The sequence below is a fragment of the Lithobates pipiens genome, unplaced genomic scaffold (assembly GCF_037356315.1).
Source record: "Lithobates pipiens isolate NorthernLeopardFrog02 unplaced genomic scaffold, aLitPip1_a1.2 Scaffold_27, whole genome shotgun sequence".
NCBI lineage: Eukaryota > Metazoa > Chordata > Amphibia > Anura > Ranidae > Lithobates > Lithobates pipiens.
This window is the reverse complement of record NW_027507788.1, coordinates 161,768,998-161,786,116: the sequence shown is the minus strand read 5'-3', so window position 1 is coordinate 161,786,116 and position 17,119 is coordinate 161,768,998. Positions and strand designations below refer to the sequence as shown.

General features: G+C 43.8%; 2 protein-coding genes across 2 annotated transcripts in view; one reads left to right on the top strand and one right to left on the bottom strand.

Annotated features, from left to right (window-relative positions):
- Positions 1-13,840, bottom strand: part of FOXRED1 (FAD dependent oxidoreductase domain containing 1) — a 55,509-nt gene extending 41,669 nt beyond the window's left edge. Inside the window, exons 1-2 of the mRNA XM_077457816.1 lie at positions 13,590-13,840; positions 7,754-7,974 (exon numbers count right to left, since the gene is read on the bottom strand). Of these exons, the coding sequence (XP_077313942.1) occupies positions 7,754-7,974; positions 13,590-13,707 (339 nt within the window). The 5' untranslated portion in view covers positions 13,708-13,840. The remainder of the gene's footprint in view (positions 1-7,753; positions 7,975-13,589) is intronic.
- A 148-nt stretch (positions 13,841-13,988) lies between these two features.
- SRPRA (SRP receptor subunit alpha) overlaps positions 13,989-17,119 on the top strand; it is a 62,077-nt gene continuing 58,946 nt past the window's right edge. The window contains exons 1-2 of the mRNA XM_077457814.1: positions 13,989-14,185; positions 15,318-15,401. Coding sequence (XP_077313940.1) covers positions 14,069-14,185; positions 15,318-15,401 — 201 coding nt within the window. The 5' untranslated portion in view covers positions 13,989-14,068. The remainder of the gene's footprint in view (positions 14,186-15,317; positions 15,402-17,119) is intronic.

Genomic DNA, 17,119 nt, shown 5'->3' with positions numbered 1-17,119 from the left:
CTCAACCTGCCTAACTGAGTTTTTGACGGTTGCCCTGGAGAAACAACAGTGCTCTGTCTATCTTCTGGATCTTCTCCAAGGAGGGAAGACCTTTTGTTCTGTTGAGCCCAGCACCTACCCCAGGAAGGTGACCCCCTGGTAAGGAATTTAAGTTGGGTTTCTCTAGGTTCAGAGGCCAACCCAGGCTCACTAACAGGTCTTTTGTTACCTGTGGATCCCAAATCGACTGCGCCAGAGAAGGTACAAACCGGAGAAGATCGTCAAGACACACGATCACCGAGACTCCCCTGAGACGCAGGAATGCCAGAACTTCTACCATCACTTTGGTGAAGATAGGAGGAGGAAAGGGATAGCCCAAAAGGGAAGTGCTTTGAACTGAAGGTGTAGCACCCCTACAGAAGTTATCACTGCCAGCCTAAGGAAATGCTGGTGGTTCTCTGCAATGGGAATATGCAGGTATGCATTCTTACTATCCATGCCCTGAAACAGTTTTGGTGGAAGAGGTGCCCTCACCCAGTGACCAAAACCAACGAAAGCCATCTGTAGGTGACTAAGACACACAGACGCTTCAGGTTCAGGATGAGCCTGAACTTTTTTCCAAAGGCTTGTGAACCACAAAAATGTGAGAATAGGAGCCCTTCCTATATATCCTGCTGGGACCTGTATTACCACTTCCTGTTCCTCTAACTCCTGAAGAGGAAAGAAGGGCACATTTTGGCAGCTCAGTGACAAGGAGTCTCAAACAGGGGGGAGTTCTGAAAACTCCAAACTGTAACCCCTTCTGATGATCCTCATCCCTTTTACTTATCAGCCGTGCGATCTCGCACTGCTTCAAGACCTGGCAAAAAACAGCAGGTTTCCTGTAAAAAAGGATTACACAGAGCTTTTGCCTTGGACGCCTTGACCCCCTGCCATGTCTTCAGCCTTAAGGCCCTCCAGGCTGAGTTGGTCAGAGCCGAAGATCTTGCATACATTCGCCTGGATTGAATCGAAGCAGCGTATGCCAACTCCTTAAGCAGCATGGGAAAGGAGGATAGAAAGTCTCCTCTGCCGTCATTGCTTCATGCATTAATCTGGCTAAGCTGACACTTCATATTATGAGCCCCCACTGTGGCCGCTATGGCAGGCTTAGATATTTTCTTAAGAGAAAAAGCCCATGCATCCTTCAGAAGTGAGTCCATCATTTCAAACATAGGGTCTGAAAGTATTCCCATGTCCCCGAGGACAGGTCAGTATGCCTGGACATCTGAAGAAAGGTAGTCTCTAATCTTGGAGATTCTATTCCAGACAAGAGCTTCCTCTTCCGCCCAAGAAAAAACCTTTGCTTTAATGCACCAGAAAAGAAAGGTTTTCCTTCGGGACCCCGCCATTCCTGATGGCATCGATCAAGACATCATGAACCGGGAACACCCGCTTCCCCCAGGTCCTAGTACATCTGATCGTGGGGTGACAATGCCTTCTTCCTAAAGTGGTATGAATAGCTCTCAAGAGCTTATCCACTTCATCCAGGGGGAAGTTTATATCGAGGGGTTCTTTTGGGTTCCCCACCCAAGCCCTCACCTTTATCAGATTCCCTTGGGAGTCTGAGACGGCACTGTCAACTTCTTCCTCAACTTCCCCTCTGGAACCCTCTAGACTCTCCCTTAACCTGCAGGAGGAACATCCATCGGGTTAGGTGGAACACTCTGCTGTGCTGGTGAAAGAGTGCTCTGGAGCTGAGGCCACTGGAACCTTCACAGAGGCCGCCAGATATGCACCGTGTTCTGCTGCCTGTTTCCTGATGGCGCTCAAACAGGGACCTGAACCCTCTGAGGCCACTGGAACCTTAGGTTAAAGGTCTGACTGAGCTATCCGGTGCTTCAATACACTCTTTACCAAGTGCCTTTGAACCAGGGATTCCCCCAAAGAGGCTCTATATGAAGGACGCTCCCTCCTAGAACCAAGGGGAGACTTGCTCATGTCCTTCAGAGACCTAGAGATAAAAGACCAGCATAAAATCCTAAAAAAAGAAACACCAGCACTACTTAAGAGGACCACCGGGAGTGCCCTCCCCTAGGATCAATCTCCATCTGGATCCCAGACGCACTGCCCTTCCCCCCGACCACCTAGGGGGAAAAAACACCAGTGGAGCTACTGGTTGTAAGGTAAGGGAACCCCTCGCCAGGGCTTTTACCTTTGAGTGGCTGGTGCCGTTACTCCTGGAGCTCCTGAAGCCACTGCTTTGGACATTCTCCTGTTGAGGAAGAGTGGTACGAACGTGCCTCCGACAGCTACCTGTGCAACTGTAGAAAGAGAGGCTGCACCAGCCGAACGCTAGGTTCCCCTCCACGTGCCGCGTCCGGAACCGGAAGACGCGGATCCAACGGAATTGACGTCGCCCGCCAACCGGTCCGGCCTCTGGCTCCCAGCCGACTGGATACACAGGGGGGCCTTGGACGTCCTCGTTGCAGCGCCCCACTGGGCGAAACGCAGGGATGAACCTCCCCAAAAACTTCCTGCTTTCCCCAAGCGAAGATTGGAGTGCGTATAGAGAAAAAGGTCAGTCAAAAAGTTCAGCTTCCCCAGCCGACCGGACTGCCTGTTCCGTTAAAACACCCGCGGGTGAACGAAAGGACGACCCTGTAAAACTTCCTGCTTTCCCCAAGCGAAGTTTAGGGTGTATAGACAGTACGAACGCTTCAGCTCCCCGCTGATCCGACTGTCAAGGGCCGACCGATAGATGGTCGGGTAACCGAGTGGGGCCGGGGCTCCGCTCGGATAGCTTCAGTCTCACCAACCGAATTCAGCTAAGGTTCCTTAGCGATGTCTCCCCACCGGAGGAAACACCATAACTGAGGAACGAAGGGAGGAGGAGGCTTAAATCATGAAAATGAAGGCGGTGTTTCCTAAGAGGGGAGGAGCCAGTGTCTCTCAAAGGTGGCTGTCCTGAAAGACGATTGGGGAAAAAAAATGCATAAAAAACCATATAATACGAGGCCAAACCTAAATGCCGCATACACACGACCGGACTTTCCGTCACAATAAACTCTGACGGTCTTTCCGACGGAGTTCCACTGAAACGGACTTGCCTACACACGATCACACCAAAGTCCGTTCATTTAGAACGCGATGATGTTACGATGGGACTAGAAAAGGAAGTTCAATAGCCAGTAGCCAATAGCTGCCCTTGCATTGTTTTTGGTCTGTCAGAATAGCATACAGACGAAAAGGTTTTCCCGATAGGAATTGATTCCGTTGGAAAGATTTAAAACATGTTCTATTTCTAGGTCCTCCAGAATTGTTGAAAAAAGAAATAAAGTCCTATGAAGCCCTCACAGGATCGGAAAATATCTGATGAAATGATTCAGTCTGACCTTTTCTGCCGGAAAGTCCGGTCGTATGTACGCGGCATAAGAGTTTCAATTTGTATGCAATCAGGCAGGCCCTTGCACTACATGGTTCTGGTAAATCTAAAGGAAATCAAACAACAAAAGTTGTATAGTGTGTATCCAGGTTTAGATAAGAACTGTCATGTTTTTATTGTTCTATTTGTGTAAACCTCTGCGCTTAGTTTGGGTTTAAACGTAAACCCAGGAATAGTTGCACACTAAACAGTTTTAAATACAATAAAACCCCAACAGAATATATACCAAAATTTGTTGTGCTGTCCATTTAAATATTAACCCGTTTAACGAAAGTGAAAAATGATCTGCAAAAAATGCCAAGAAACTCTTAGCTATCTAAAGTGCAAACAGCTAAGTGCAAAAAATGCAGATCAGAACTCATAAAACGACAAATTCATATACTTCCAATGTAATGTGAAATAAACACCAGTACATAAAATTCATATTAGTGCTGGTGCAGAAATAAAATAAAAACACCAGATATATAATAGGTCTAATCGTAAACTGAGGTCATATGTGCTTAAACCAGACAAGTAATCAATCCCCAAGGGCATCAGAAATAGTAAGTTCTGTATATGGCCACCTTCCCAGTATGGTGGCTGGTCGCTGCTCCACTTGATCCAATATCAATGTGTAACCGCAAGGTATAGAAGAGAAGGGGGGGGGGGAAGAGAAAAAAAAAAAAGCATGCTATAGTGCATTATCCAGATCAAAAAGCCACTTTATTAAAAGACGTACTCTCAAAAAACTCTGATCCAGTAGCAATGAGCCAAACACATAGTACTCAAACAGCGGCTGTGTGTGATTACATAATTTGCCAAAAGCTTCATCCCTACACGTTTCATTCCAATGACAGCAAACGGGGCTGTCTAGGAGCAGTGCTTCCCTCCCAGTGTTTTTAGTGCACCTTGGGAGGGACAGATCCACCATCCAGCCTCACTGTAGGCAGCCTGTCAAAGTCTATGGCTGTTCAGCCCCATCAAGCCACAACCTGCTATAGACTGACAGTTGTAGAAATAAACTCATATGGCTGTAATTGCCATCATCCCTTTTTAGTCTTTCACATTATATATCCTCATTTCACTGGATTTTTGAGGCAACTCAAACATTCATGTATATTTTTTTTAGTTTTAAATCTTGTATTTTAATCGCTTAAAAGAAAACAATATGTAAAAAACAGTAAACAGTTTTTTAAAGCTCAAAGATTTTTTATCTGATACAACATAGGTGTCCATTATACGATTACGCATCCAAGATGCATCAAAGTGGTATTCCCCAGCTACATGCTGTTCAGCTCCACCATCATTGTAAGCTGCGGATGGTTTCCAGTAGGGGGGGACATCCAAGGCGTTTCGAAATGTAAACATGTATATCTTTTTCAGGGATTTTTACCACTTCTGCAAAATAAACTTAAATTTTCATTTTCAGAATAGTACTTTGTATGCTCATATAACGAGTACATTCCATCAATTCAATAAACACTAATCTTTGGTTAGTGTATTCTCATAGACCAAAACGGCTCCCATATCTTTGTTGTAAATCACTATTCGTGCTATACAGAAACGGCTGAAATATATCCAAAAGGTTTTTGACACCAGAGCTTGAAAAAGATAAAAAAAAAAAAAAAAAAAAAAAAAAGGAAAAGCTATGAAAATAGGTTGCCATGGATGGTTTGAGATATCCCTATTTTGTAATATATGATGATTATGAGTCATCTATTGCAATTTGATGGCTCATATTTGTTGTCAAACAAGCCACACAAAAGAAAGGCTGTCAATACATACAAATAAAAAGATTCTGCCGTATACACTGCACCATCCATGCCTGCCACATAAGGGGGATAATCTGTGCCCCTCTGTGGTTCCTGGGCTGTCTCTTGTCTTATATTTAGGCAGCTCCAACAAGTACCTATCCATATCAAATTATATGGAAAAGAAAATGGCATCAGACACAGTCCCCGTCGTCTCAATCTACTATGCATGCCGCATTGCCGCATCATATCCAGTCTCCGTGATGACAACATACGGAGACCAGTGGTGGCCATATTGGAGACCAGTGCTGCTAATACAGGAGGTTTCTCTAGTGCCTAAGAATCTGGAAATGATTCCATTATTCTCAGTACGCACTTGAGAGTTTGTGAGGCCCCAAACAATGTTGTAGGGGCCTTCCTGTGCCGGGTACAGTCACGAAATTCACACAAATCTATGGGATCTCTGGACCAAAAAGAAGAGAATACTCGTACCAGTATAATGAAATATGTTAAATTATAATTACACAAAGAAGAATATCAAAATCAAATAGGCACTAGTTTAATATGGATAAGTACTTTGTGGAGCCCAAGAATCACAGAGGACACTGTGAATCCCCCTTTTGCGGCAAGCATGGTGTAGGGCAGCTTTTCTCAACCTTTTCAACACAGAGGAACCCTTGAAATAGTTCTCTGGTCTCGGGGAACCCCTGCTAAAAATTATAAATCTACAACTCATGATACATTAATGTGATGGTCAGTGGAAAGAAAGGTCCTTACACTTGTGGTCATTGTGAAGAATTACCTCCTTACAGATAGCTAAAAAGATCAATGGCGTGAGTGGGAACTTATTTGAGAGGCAGAAATTGCCCAATGCTGAAGGAACCCCTAGTAACCTCTGGAGGAACCCTGGTTGAGAATCACTGGTGTAGGGTATACGGCAGCATCTTTTTACTTGTAAGTATTGACTGCCTTTCTTTTGCCTGGCTCTTTTGACAACATATGAGCCATCAAATGGCAATAGATGACTCATAATCATCATATATTACAAAATAGGGATATCTCAAACCTTCCACGACAACCTCTTTTGATATCTTTTCCTTTTTTTTTTTTTTTTAAGTTCTGGTGTCAAAAAACCTTTGCATATATTTGAGCAGTCTCTGTATAGCACAAACAACAACAAAAACATGGAAGCTGTTTTGGGCTATGAGAATACTCTAACCAAAGATATAATGTAATGCGTTTAATGAATTAATTGAATGCAGCAAAACTTACCCATTATATGAGCATAGGAAGTACTATTCTAAAAATTAAATCACTTTATGTTGCAGAAGTGGTAAAAAATCCCTGAAGAAGAAATGTTTACATTTCAAAATGCTTTGGTTGTCCCCACCTACTGGAAACCATCCACAGCTTACAATGATGGTGGTGCTGAACAGTAAGTAGCTGGGGAATACCACTTTAATGCATCTTGAATGTGTAATCATATAAACGAACTTATGTTGTATGAGATGAAAAATCTTTGAACTTTGAAAAACAGTTTACATTTTTTTTTACATATTTTTCTTTTAAGCGATAAAATAATAATAATAAAAAAATAAATAAAGTATATACGAATGTTTGAATTGCCTCAAAAATCTTCTGAAATGAGCATATATAATGTGATAGACTTTGACAGTCTGCATGCAGCAGGGCTGGAAGTTGCACCTGTCCCTAACTAAAACAAGGGGCAAGAGGTCTTATTCCCCATACACACGGTCGGACATTCCAACCACAAAATACGGATTTTTTCCTGACGGATTTTGGCCGAAACTTGTCTTGCATACACACGGTCGCACAAAGTTGTTCGTAAAATCCGATTGTTCGGAACGAGGTGACGTAAAAACATACAGCAAGACTAGGTAGAGGCCAGTAGCCAATAGTTTTTTTTCGTCTCCAAAATTTTTCTGAGCATGCGTTGCACTTTGTGCGTCGGAATTCTCTAAACACAATCGGAAAAAGTCCGATCGGATTTTGTTGTCGGAAAATTTTAGATCCAGCTCTCAAACTTTTTCCGTCAGGAAAATCCGACAGAAAAAATCCGATAGAGCCGACACACGATCGGATTTTCCGACAACGTAATCCGATCTGACTTTTTCTGTCTGAATTTCCAACCATGTGTATGGGGCATAAGACCACTATGGTTTAAAAATGACACACTGAAATAATGTATACAGACTCAAAAGGCTAACATATACATAGTTTCATTGTTTTAAGCCCCATTGAAAAGGGCAGAGTTGCAGTCCTGAAACAGATTGGCTTTATAAACGATCTGCCTTTGGAATAAACCTGTATCTGGATTTTAATATCATGAGGTGGTACTTTCATTTTAGATTCATTGAAAAATAAAAATCTGCTTATCCTACTCTACTAAAGGGAAATCTCTTTATCGAAGGTAACAGTAAAAACCCAACAGGGGAATTACATTTGCCCCAATATACATACACACAGACAGTGTGTGTGTGTGTGTGTGTGTGTGTGTGTGTGTGTGTGTGTGTGTGTGTGTGTGTGTGTGTGTGTGTGTGTGTGTGTATTTTTTTATATTTATTTAAACATAGGGAAAAAAAAAGATGTTTTGTTGTACCTCAGGGTCCCGCTCTACCACCACGATGCTGTAGGTGCTCCTTTGTTCCTGAATCAGCCTTAGCCAGACGGCAATTGACCAGGCCATGACTCCTCCCCCAACGATGACTAGGTCTGAATGTTCCGGGGGAAGATGTCTTGTTGACCTTAAAGGGCTCCATTTGCTGTTGGGCAAACTTTCTATAAGCTTTTCCTGGAATTTGTCAAGTTCCTTCGTCAGGGCTGGATATAAGAAGGAAGCAAAATAAAAGTCAGCGATTTGATGTACTGAAAATATTTCATGAATGACATCAATTTTATTATTATTATTGATTCTCACAATGTAAATATCTTATCCTGCACAATGTGGGGACATAAAGGGGATATAATAACATTAAAGGGGTTGTAAACCCTCGTGTTTTTTCCCCTTAATGCATTAAGGTAAAAAAAACCTGACAGTGACCAGCCCCCTGTTTTACTCACCTGAGCCCGTTCGGTCCCTCAGTTGAGAAACTGTCTTCTTCTCTGCCCGCTGTCTCGGCTCTTGAATGGATAGATTGATAGCAGCGCAACCATTGTCTCCCCCTGCTGTCAATCAAATTCAATGACGCAGATACCGGGGGGTGGGGCCTGAGTCCTCCATTCTGTGTGAATGTACATAGAAGCAAGACTCGGGAGGGTGCCCGCATGGGTGTCCACCTTAGGAGAGTGTTTCTCCAATGTGGACATGCGCTGTGGGGAAGGAGCTACCAGTACCGCCGGGGGGACCCCAGAAGTCAAGGATCAGGGCCACTCTGTGCAAAATGAACTGCACAGAGGAGGTAAGTAAATCATTTTTTTTTTTAAATAACAAAGGAGGGTTTACAACTCCTTTAAACAGTTCCTGTACTATGGTAGCTGCGTGTGTAAAAAATAATAATAATATTAATAATAATAATCAGGCAAAGGGTAAATAACTAGCCACGTGATTACTGCCTTTCCAAGCTTCCATGAGTGACATGGCAGGCATCTTGGTCAAGATTCACGGCTTTGCTTACTCACGTCAGATCTACCCATTCCTCCTCCCTTCCCCAATTGGTGATGTGATCATAACCTATGGAATTTTAAAGCAGCAGGAGAGGTGGAGGAAGTAAATAAATACATAAATAAAGCAGACACAGGGGGATCCTTACAGTGCCGGTACTTATGTACAGCTTCCTCTACAGAAAGGAGAACAGTGGTTAGTACAGTAGATACATCAACAAACCTCACTCCAAATCTGGTGAGACTAACCGTGCCCTAGATCAGTGGTTCTCATCTCAATGGCCATTTGGGGGTACTAGAGGACTGAGGTTGAGACCCGCTGCCCTAGATGATCCCACAACTGCAAATGAGGCTTGAGACACTGGAAGTGTTCCATTATTTCTCAGGAGTAATTCAAGCAAAAAGGTTGATTTTTTTAGTGTGAAAAAAATGTGAGTTGTGCTAACCTATAGATAATGAAACATACGAGTGTGCGTATGAAACACATAAAATCAAAAAACAACCTAGTGCTGAATACAGCTCAATATCACCAATCGTCAGATTAGAAAATGTTCGAAAACCACGATTAGTGTTGTGACACTAATCGTAGTTTTCGATCATTTTCTGATCTGACGATTGGTGATATTGAGCTGTATTCAGCACTAGGTTGTTTTTTGATCACCCACGCTCATACGTTTCATTATCTATAGGTTAGCGCAACTTACATTTTTTCACTTTTTCTTTTTTGTATATTTGGTGTACATTAGAGTTGCAGCTTCCGAAGGGCCTTTTTGGGCTGTTTTAGACTTTTCTATCCCGTAGCACAGTTTGCTTCTTTTTTCTCTTTTACAGATTTTTTAGAGTACTCGTTTGACACAATTAAAATTTCTAGATGTTACCTAGAAAATAACAGATCTTTGCTTTTTGAGTTCAGGTCTACTTAACCACTTGCCGACCGCCGATGTACGTCCCTACTTTGGGGATGGATATCGTTGTTATGGCAGCAGCTAACTGCCATAACCCCAGTATCACCGTGTTCGGTCGGCTACAAGATAAAAGTGGTCTCTGTGGCATTTCCCGACCAACTGGTTCGATCGGACATACTCCGATCATGTGTAGCGAATTTTGATCGGACCAAGTGCCACGCATGCTCAGATCAAATTCCTACATCAAAGCTATTGGCTACTAGCCTGAATGTAGTCCCATCGTAACAAAATTACGTCATCGCGTTCTGAAGGATCGGATTTTTCGACAACTTAGTCCGACCGTGTGTATGCAACAGTTTCGGACACAATCAGTCGGACTAAATCCAACGGATTTGGTTGGCAGAATCTCCGACCGTGTGTACAGGGGCTTACTGTTTTGGCTGTGAGACAGGAAGTGGAAGGAAATCTCCCCAATAGTATGGGGATGGCAAAAAAAAAAAAAAAAAAATAAAAAAAAAAAAACTTGACAGTGGTTATAACCCTCCCATACTCTTTCCAAAATGAAAAGAAAAAAAAAGTGTTGCCTTCAGATTACAGAGAATTTCCAGGCAATACGTGAGATCAATCAATGAGCTATTAAAGTATATGTAAAGATTTGCAATGGCATTCACTTTGTCTTGTGTACTGTGCATCATTAACTTTGGTCTTTTCATTATGTGAAACACTTTGCTCAGTGCTGCTGATCTCCTGCAGTCCCTTTGCAGTCATTACCTGTCTACATGCACTCCAGCGATGGTTGCATGGTATTTTTCAGGGTGGATTTTCTGATGGTTACAAAAGTGGACTATGCTTGTGTAATGTGTGCTGAAATGGTCACTTGTGATCTCCATCAAAAGCCCACTTAAAAGACAGGGACAGAATGTTGCCACTCTATAAAAGGAAGTGCCTGAACAAAGACTTTGTGGCAGGATCACCATTGGGATATTTTTAATGAAAGCTGTAGATTTAATAAGACATTAGACTTTATATCTTATTGACTAATTAACTAAATTGAACAAATTCGAACTTTGCTTTTCCATGTGACACAAAATGGTAATCATTAAATCCTGACATAGCATCTGAATCTATTTTTATGCAGTTTTTTGGATTATTAAGGCACGGGAGATTGTACATTTGCCAGGTGGACTTTTTACCTTAGCTTAGACCTTGTGCGTTATAAAAAATCCAATGAGTTTGCAAAAAGTCAAAGTACCGTACATTAAAGGGCATAGAACCCCTAATCACCAAAATCGAACATAAGCGGTAACATGGAATGTGGGCAGTTTTCACTACTAGCGGGGGTTTTGCCTCTGGGACAGGAAGTGAAGATAAAGCTCCCCAATGCTATGCAGATACAACAAACATATGCAAAAGCTGATAAATATCAGGGTCATAGCCTCACATTTATGATCTCACTTTGTACAGCTCTGCATGTTGGTGCACATAAGCAAACAATAATAAAACAGGCAGATATAACGATAACATCAATAATATGATCAGTGGTACCACCACACTGAACAGCAGTAACCTGATGTATAATAATAATATAACAACCTATTTTCTCATATACCATATTACTGCTGTTTAGTGTGGTGGTAGCACTGATCATCATCATATTATTATTATAATTATGATCAGTGCTACCACCACCTGATGTATACTAACTTATATTATCATATATGATATTACTGCTGCTCAGTGTGGTGTTCGTACCGATAATGTAAATAATAACAACAACAACAACAACAAGATCAGTGCTAGCACCACACTGAGCAGCAGTAATATCGTATATGACAATATAAGTTATTATACATCAGGTGGTGGTAGCACTGATAATAATAATAAAATTAACAACAACAACGCGATCAGTGTTAGCACCACACTGAGCAGCAATTTAACATAAAGTATAACATAATAATAATGATGATTATTATATTAAGATCAGTGCTACCACCACAGTGGACAGCAGTAACCTGATGTATAATAATATATAAACTTAAATTATCATATACCATATTACTGCTGTTCAGTGTGGTGGTAGCACTGATCATCATCATCATAATAATATGATCAGTGCTACCACCACACTGAACAGCAGTAATATGGTGTATGATAATTTAAAGAGGGATTCCACCTACAAAAAAAATATTAAAAGCCAGCAGCTATAAATACTACAGCTGCTGACTTTTAATAAATGGACACTCACCTGTCCCGGGTTACAGCGATGCCGGCAGCCGAGGCCGATCGATCGCTCAGCTCTCGGCTGCTGCCGCCACCATTCTAGGTGAGGGAATCAGGAAGTGAAGCGAATCGGCTTCACTTCCCGGTTCCCTACTGCGCATGCGCGAGTCGCGCAGCGCAATAGGAATTGTCCGCGCTGTCTCCGAGACCCGTGTGTGTCCCAGCAGACAGCGCGGCAGGACAGGAAATGGCGTAGACTCCCATGGGAGTCTATGCCCGGAAGTGGGTGTAAATACCTGTCTTTGACAGGTATCTCCACCCCCCTGAAAGGTGCCAATTGTGACACCGGAGGGGAGGGTTCCGATCAGCGGAAGTTCCACTTTAGGGTGGAACCCCGCTTTAAGTTTATATATTATTATACATCAGGTTACTGCTGTCCACTGTGGTGGTAGCACTGATCTTAATATAATAATAATCATTATTTTTATACTTTATGTTACATTGCTGCTCAGTGTGGTGCTAACACTGATCGTGTTGTTGTTGTTAATTTTATTATTATCATCATCAGTGCTACTACCACCTGATGTATAATAACTTATATTATCATATACAATATTACTGATGCTCAGTGTGGTGTTAGCACTGATCATGTTGTTGTTATTATTATTAATAAGATAGTTTCTACCATCACACTGAACAGTAGAAACCTAATATAACATAATATAATAATAATAATAATAAAAAATATATAACCCCTTCTCACAGAGGGTATGCGCACATGTGGTCTCACAGAAGTGGGTCTTCTTCCTTAGGGCCACATATGTGCGTACCTGATCCAATGTTTGTGCTGAAAGAGCATCTCACAGTGTGCTAACAGCACAGAAACCAAGCTGTCACGACAGATCCACAGATTCGGGTCTCCTACTAAGGATCAGGAGCTGGAAGGACTGGCTCTCGATCACAGCATCCTGTGATTGGCTATCCCAGTGATCGGTCACTATACAGCACACCCCTATAATCTTACTCTTGAATGGAGAATTTTTTTTTATTGTGTTGGAGAAGATTGTAAAAAAAAAAAAAAAAAAAATTGTGTAAAAATAAATAAATTAAAAAAATCGCGAGATCAGGTTTAACCCAGTTCGTTGTCAGAGTCAAGGTTAGGGTCAGAGGTCATGGTCAGAGTGGAATTAAGGAAAAAATCTGTTGTTGCTTTTTTTTTTTTTTATCAGTGTGTTTTACGTAGCATAACAAAAGCGTAATGCGCTCCATTGGTCTCTGGGCTGTACTAGAAGTAGAAAGCACAAATAACACACACACACACACACAGGTGGTATCGCTGCAATCGTCAGGAGAATTTATTTTGGGATGTTGTTTGGTGGAAGGTCACCGTCACGGCAAGAAATGAAGTAAAGTAAATTACTTTTACTATTTTGTGCCGATTATCCTTTGATAATCAAATAAAATAAGAAGATATTCATCCCCATGTAGCACCATTTTGCCTTTTTCTCACCAAAGACCTATTTGTCTTGAAAAAAAACAAGGACTGAGTCACCTGGACACACTAAGTAGTTGTGATGACAAGTTTACTAATAGAAGTCAAAGTTGTTAGGATTTGTTTTATCTTTGTAATGAAAGGGTTAATAATAATAATACCGATAGTATGATCAGCAACATTCTGATATAATAATGATGATGATCTGTGTTACTCACATTTAGGGGGGTCCCTCAGCAAAGCAGAAGAGGTCCTCAGCCCCCTTTGTGTCCATACAGGTACCCCATGGTAAGGGCTCTTCTTGCACAGGGTCCAGGCTCTTCTATACACACTCATAATTCTCTCCGCTCATTTGCCTGAGCATTCTACAAGAGACTAGAGGACATTCACATGGCATGTGCCCGCCCATGCTGATAGAAGTGTCTCTAATGTTCTGCAGGGGTAGCCATTGTGTTGAAGACCATGGAAGGTCAGCTCATTATGAAGTGGTCTCACGAAAAGTGGCTGAGGAAGCGGAGACAGTTCTTCGAGAGGAGGCGGAGCAAGGCTGACTAGCTCAGGGAAAGGTGTACCAAGATGGCCGGGCCGGAAGTAATTGTGTTCTCCCCCCTCCTCTCTCTGGCACAGGCGGAAGTGACGGTTTCCAGTGTTTCTCTGACGTGTCTCGGCCGGTGTCGGTGTCTTCTGTGGGGACAACATGTTGGACTTCTTCACTATCTTCAGTAAAGGCGGCATCGTGCTCTGGTGCTTCCAGGGGGTGAAAGGATCCTTCACCGGGCCTGTCAATGCTCTCATCCGCTCTGTCATCCTACAGGTGACTGCCCACCACCGGGGGAGGGGAGAGAGTTGTGCCACCAGATGGGGGAGGGGAGAGAACTGTGCCACCAGATGGGGGAGGGGAGAGAAGAGCTGTGCCACATCTAGGGGAATGGGGGGAGAGCTGTGACACCACTATGAGGGGGGAGGGCAGAGCTGTGCACCATTATGAGGGGGGGAGAGCTATGTCACCAGATGGGGAGGGGAGAGCTGTGCCACCACCGAGTAAGGAGGAGGAGAGCTGTGCCACCACCACTGAGGGGTAGAGGAGAGCTGTGCCACTGCTGGGGTGGGAGGGGAGAGCTGTGCCATCACAAGGGAAATGGGGAGAGCTGTGCCACCAGATGGGGGAAGAGAGAGATGTGCCTATTCTATGGGGGAGGGTAGAGCTGTTCCACCAGATGGAGGGGAGATGTGCCACCAATGAGGGGAAGGGAAGAGCTGTGCCAGTACTGGGGGGCGGGGGGGGGGGGGAAGAAGAGCGCCCCCATAGTTAAGTAAGGAGCTTGTGTAAAGTGAGATGTATGAAGGATTTGTAGATGGTGGGAGTGGAAGGAACATCCGCCCTCCCACTAAGGGGGGAGGGGAGAGCTGTGCCACCAGATGGTGGAGAAAGCTGTGCCACCAATGGGGGAATGGGGGGGGAGCTGTGCCACAACTGGGGGGGGGGGGTTTGGGATAGAGAGTTGTGCCACCCCCACTGAGAGGTGGGGGGGAGAGGAGAGCTGTGCCACCACTAGGGGAATGGGAGGAGGGGAGAGCTGTGCCTCCAGATGGGGGAAGAGAGAGCTGTGCCACCAGATGGGGGAGGGGAGATCTGTACCACCAGATGGGGGAGCTGTGCCACTACTTTGGGGGAAGGCAGAGCTGTGCCACCAGATGGGGGAGAGGGGAGTCATGCCACTGCTGAGGGAAAGGGGGGAGTCGTGCCAGCACTGGGGGGAAGGAGAGAAGGGTGCCCTCACAGTTAAGTAAGGAGTTTGTGTAAGGTTAGATGCCCCCCCCCATATGTTGAGTGAGGAAAGCTCTGTGGATGGGATGTACCTGGACTGGAGTGACATTTCCTGCGGGCAGACGCCTCCTCGGGGTGTGACATCACACACTCACCTCTGTCATTCTTTGTATTTCAGGAGCGAGGCGGGAACACTTCCTTCACCCATGACTCCCTCACCCTCAAGTACAAGTTGGACAATCAGTTTGAGCTGGTGTTTGTGGTAAGATCCTCATCATGATGTCCATGTGACATCACAGCTGGAAGGGGATGGAGTTCCGTATTGTCTGTTGGATCAGAGGAGCTCTCCTATAATGCAAGAGCCAAAAGCTGAGACGTTTTTTAAAGACTACTTGTTTTCTAGTCTTTTGGATATCAAAATGGCATTTGAATAAGAGGCAAAACAATGTTGCTGAATGTGTGAGCCTCATTCCTGGTGCCGAGTATACAATCACTGCCTCTTTGTCCATATGCTCAAAGCCCAACTTACCTGAAATATAGGATTGTTTTCTGGTGTTATGGACCAAATTCTAGTGAAGAGATGGATGGCTACACTGAGCTTTGTATTTTGAGTATACTCCTGTGCCACCATACCTTGCTACAAAGAGGATATTTATCAAAAGAATTAATTGGAAACATGCGACAAGCGTTTGCTCATACTGGACAAATTTTGACTGTACAGTTCCATCTAGTAGCCGCAATGTGTTGATGTCTTCTGATTGCGGTATTTCAGAAAAAATACCATGTTATGGCCACTAGATAGAGTTGATGAAGGAAATCGCTGTATTTAAATATAACTAAAAGGCAAAACCTTTTTTTCTTATTTTGGATAGAGTGTAGGGAGATTAAAACAGTTGCAAAGACTCTTTTTTTTTTTTTTTTCAATTAAAATAATAAAAATGTTATACTTACCTGCTCTGTGCAAGGGTGTTGCACAGAGTGGCCCTCTTCTTGGGTGTTCTGCTGTCGCTGTCTGCTCCTCTTCTCCGGTTGCCTGCATATCAAGCTGTGCGCTATGGGGGCACTCATGCAGGCATGCTCCTGAGCCAGGCTGTGGGCTTTAAAAGACCCACCACTCCTGTCTCATAGGATTTTATTGACCTCAGCAGAAGCCATTGGCTCCCGCCGCTGCTTCTGTGAATACAAGGAGAGAGCAGTTCTACTGCAGACGGCCTGTGGTAGAAGCGGTTATACCGGGATCATGTTTGAGGCTATACTTATGAGCCCGGTGTAGGTTTTTTTCAGTGGTCAATTTCCTACAATGTAAAAGTGATCTGAGTAGCTCAGAGCCATTGGATCACTTTTACGGGCAGCAGAAGGGGGTTCAGCACCCCTGTTACTGGGCTCTTCTTTCTGATTGGGCAGCCCGGTAAGGGTGCCACTGGAGGTGTTTCGTATGCGTTCTAACACTGGTGACCTGCGCTTGCGCAGAATTTTGTCGCCACACCCCTGAGTCCAGGTTCAAGCCCCAACATCCAAGTGGACATAGAGTTAGATAATAATTATACTTAACGAAGTGAGGCCGTGCCCGAAACGCGGTGAGCGACCCTGTGGCAAAGTGGTCTTACAACAGTGTTGGAAGGCATATGTCAGCGTCGCACTCCAGCGGGTAGCCGAATGTGAGAAAACAGGTGCATCTGCTTTCTAAGACACGGTGAGAAGAACTGATGTTGTTGAGGATTCTTTACTTCTGGTTTCATTCTCATGTAAACAAGCTGTTCATGGCTTGTTAAAGCAACTTAAACCGATCTCTGCTTTGGAGGCCAGAGGAGAGATCTGAGGTCTAATAGTCCCCAGATCTCTCCAAAAAGAGAATGTGGCTCGCCTGTTGTGATAGCAAGGATGTTGGGGCTTGTAGTTCATTCACACACCCACAGCTGTGTGAATGAATGAAGTGGCTTCATACTGCTGTCACAGGGAGGGGGGGGGGGGGGGGGGATC